This window comes from Parambassis ranga, chromosome 19 (genome assembly GCF_900634625.1).
Source record: "Parambassis ranga chromosome 19, fParRan2.1, whole genome shotgun sequence".
NCBI lineage: Eukaryota > Metazoa > Chordata > Actinopteri > Ambassidae > Parambassis > Parambassis ranga.
Window position 1 is genome coordinate 14,257,825 of NC_041039.1, and position 2,644 is coordinate 14,260,468.

The 2,644-nt window shown below is 44.1% G+C and overlaps 1 protein-coding gene across 1 annotated transcript; it reads right to left on the bottom strand.

Annotated features, from left to right (window-relative positions):
- Positions 1 to 253: 253 nt before the first annotated feature.
- Positions 254 to 2,140, bottom strand: c2cd4a (C2 calcium dependent domain containing 4A). Its single transcript, XM_028431589.1, has 2 exons — positions 1,994 to 2,140; positions 254 to 1,883 (listed from the first exon to the last, which is right to left on the bottom strand). The coding sequence occupies exon 2, from the start codon at positions 1,854 to 1,856 to the stop codon at positions 510 to 512; it is 1,347 nt and encodes a 448-aa protein (XP_028287390.1). The 5' UTR covers positions 1,857 to 1,883; positions 1,994 to 2,140; the 3' UTR covers positions 254 to 509.
- Positions 2,141 to 2,644: the final 504 nt, after the last annotated feature.

The following is a 2,644-nucleotide window of genomic DNA, read 5'->3' on the forward strand; positions in this document are numbered from 1 at the left end:
ATTTTTTATTTCTTTATTATTATATTTTTTCAACACTAGACTTTGCGATAAAAAAAAATGTAAAAGGCCAAATACTACTGCATGTAGGGAAGAAAAGATCTTTCTGTTGATCTTCATGAAATATAACAGTAAGTGTTCTGTATCCTTTTTTGAGCACTGAATAAAACAATGCATACTCAGTGATGAAAAGGTTTCAGGTTTCTCTGGATATTTTTAATCATTGGAAAGGTCAGAAAGTAAACAACAGGCTTTGAAGAAATATGAGAAGGAGGATGTGTCACACCAGCTGATGGAGCAGCTACATTAACAAACTGTAAGTGATTTTTGTAAGTTGTTATAAAGAGTGGGTGGTTTGACCATTTTCTTTAAATAAACCTTATCCTAGTCTTCTATATTTAAAGGTATAGGACAAAAAACCTCAATTTTTCTAATAATTTAATATAAAACATCCTTTACATTACAAAAATGATAATAAATTAATGCTTAAAGAGTTAAAGAAGTACTTAGGTTTATCGTGTTACAATGCTTGAAAGAGGCAAATCACAGTCACCGAGGAGGTAGTCTCTTTTCAGGGTGGACATTTTGTTCACCACTTTAAAGCGAAGGGACCTCTGGACGAGGTCTTCCTCTGAGATACCATCAAAGAAAAAATCCTCATTGAAGATCGGATTACGGCTCTTTCTGATGACTGTGCTGCGCTGCTTCTGGACTTTTCCTGGAACCAGAGAGAGGCTGATGCTGCAGTTGATAATTTTGGGGTCTACAGAAAGAGGATAAAGGCCCTCAGCGCTAATCAGTCGAACTCGCAGTCTTTGGTTATCCGGGCAGTACTCTGCAGAAAGTCTCAGGCTGCCGTCTTTTCCTATTGGTACCATTCTTTCCTTCATTACCCTCTCTCTGTGCAGAGTCAGGTCCATGGGGAAGATGGTGGGCGGCGCCAGGCTGTAGCTGCTGGGAAGGCCTTCAACTAAACCTTCTGATGCCCTCCTCATGACATTGGGGCTGTTGTCTGTGGAGCTCCCTTCATCTGTGGACAGGGAATTGTTCCTGGACACCATTGCCTTCCTCATGTTCCTTGACAAAAGCAGTTCATGGCTCAGTGCTTTGAAGAGGGAAGACTTGGCAGGGCACCTGGTCAGCAGTGGAGAGCTGAAAGGAGAGGATTCAGTGGAGGAAGTCGTATCACTGTCCAGAGTGGCCTGCCAGTTCAGGGTGTAGCCTCTTGGGGAAAGCCTGGAGGTGAGGCTGTTAAGGCTGAATGAGGATGGAGAGGGAGAGGGTGAGTTGAAGGGCGAGATTTTAGTGCACATGCTGGAACGACTCCTAGGCAGCAGCAAGGGAGAGGTGCCCGCATCAGAATGGAAGATTGACTCCTTTCTCCTGGTGTGGGGGCTCTCCAATAAGGTGCAAAAGCCATAGCTGGTCTGTGCTTTGGCCAGGTGCGGAAGGGATAAGGCAGCCTGGCTCTGAGGGTCTGCGTTTGTGGTCTCCTCATCACTGCAGCCATCATAGGGAGTCTCATCCACACTTTCCACCTGAATGATGTGTGGGTTGAGAGGCTCGTGAACAGTAAGCTGTGTTTCAGGGCTGGATCTTTCACAGTGGGACGCCTTCACACCACACAGTGCTCTGCTCTGCTCTGTGTTCTTCATCTCATGCAGGGACAGGAGTGTTGGAGGGATGCAGAACTCTGGGATGTTGTTAGGGGTGATGATGTTCGGACAGAGGGAGATCCTTTTGGATTTGTCCACTTTTTCTCCTAACATGATGTCACTAATTTTAAAGCTGAGTTCAGCTGATGGGAAAGGCAGGTTAGATCTCTCCACTGACACGCGGATCTTTTCCACCACCCACATGGGTCCTCTGGTAGAGATGAGGAAACTCTGCAAAATTCAAACAATTGTTGCGTTACTATGATTTTTAAAGCCACTCACTAATAGCCAAATAAAAAAACAGCACAATACCCACAATTATTACATTTACAGGACCTTACCTTATATTCTGAAGATATGGATAATCCTAAGAGTTCTTCCAAACTGATAGCTCCAGCTGAAGCACTGTGAGTTAGAGATGCTCTGAGGCTGTCTCGGCAGCAGACAGAGGGTTCAGCAAATCCGTGGCTGTTTGAGAGACGCACGCAGTTTAAATGAAGCCGCAAACCAATAAATCTAACACACGCCTCCTGTACTGCTCAGACAGGATCCTCCCCTCTCTCCTCGGCCGCTGGTTCCCATGGAAATATCCAAACCACAACAGAGCTCAGAGGCCCTGTGCTGTTTTAGCAAGATAAGCGTATTACTTTGAAAGTGAACTGTTTTTACACAAATGTCAGACACTTTGTAAATCAGATGGTGTGCATGACCTTGTTCTGTGAACATAAACAAGGCTGATCTGATTAGATAATAACAATTTCAAACTACTCGTTGCCACTTTCAGAGGTAAAAGCCTCTTGTGTTTAGGAGAGCCTTTCCAGGTCAGGTCTCAATCTAAAAAAGCTTCAGTGAAAACAATAGTCATTAGTTTGCTGCATTGAAATAAATGTGGCAAGTGCTATCAGCCTGACCAGGTGAAATTAATACACTGTGCTTTCTCCAGCACTTTATCACTCCCCAGGTAATGATGCAAAGCTAATTTACAGCAGGGT

Bases quoted from the DNA above. Each gene is read 5' to 3' on its own strand.
- c2cd4a (XM_028431589.1), bottom strand. From the start codon at position 1,856: ATGTGGGTGGTGGAAAAGATCCGCGTGTCAGTGGAGAGATCTAACCTG.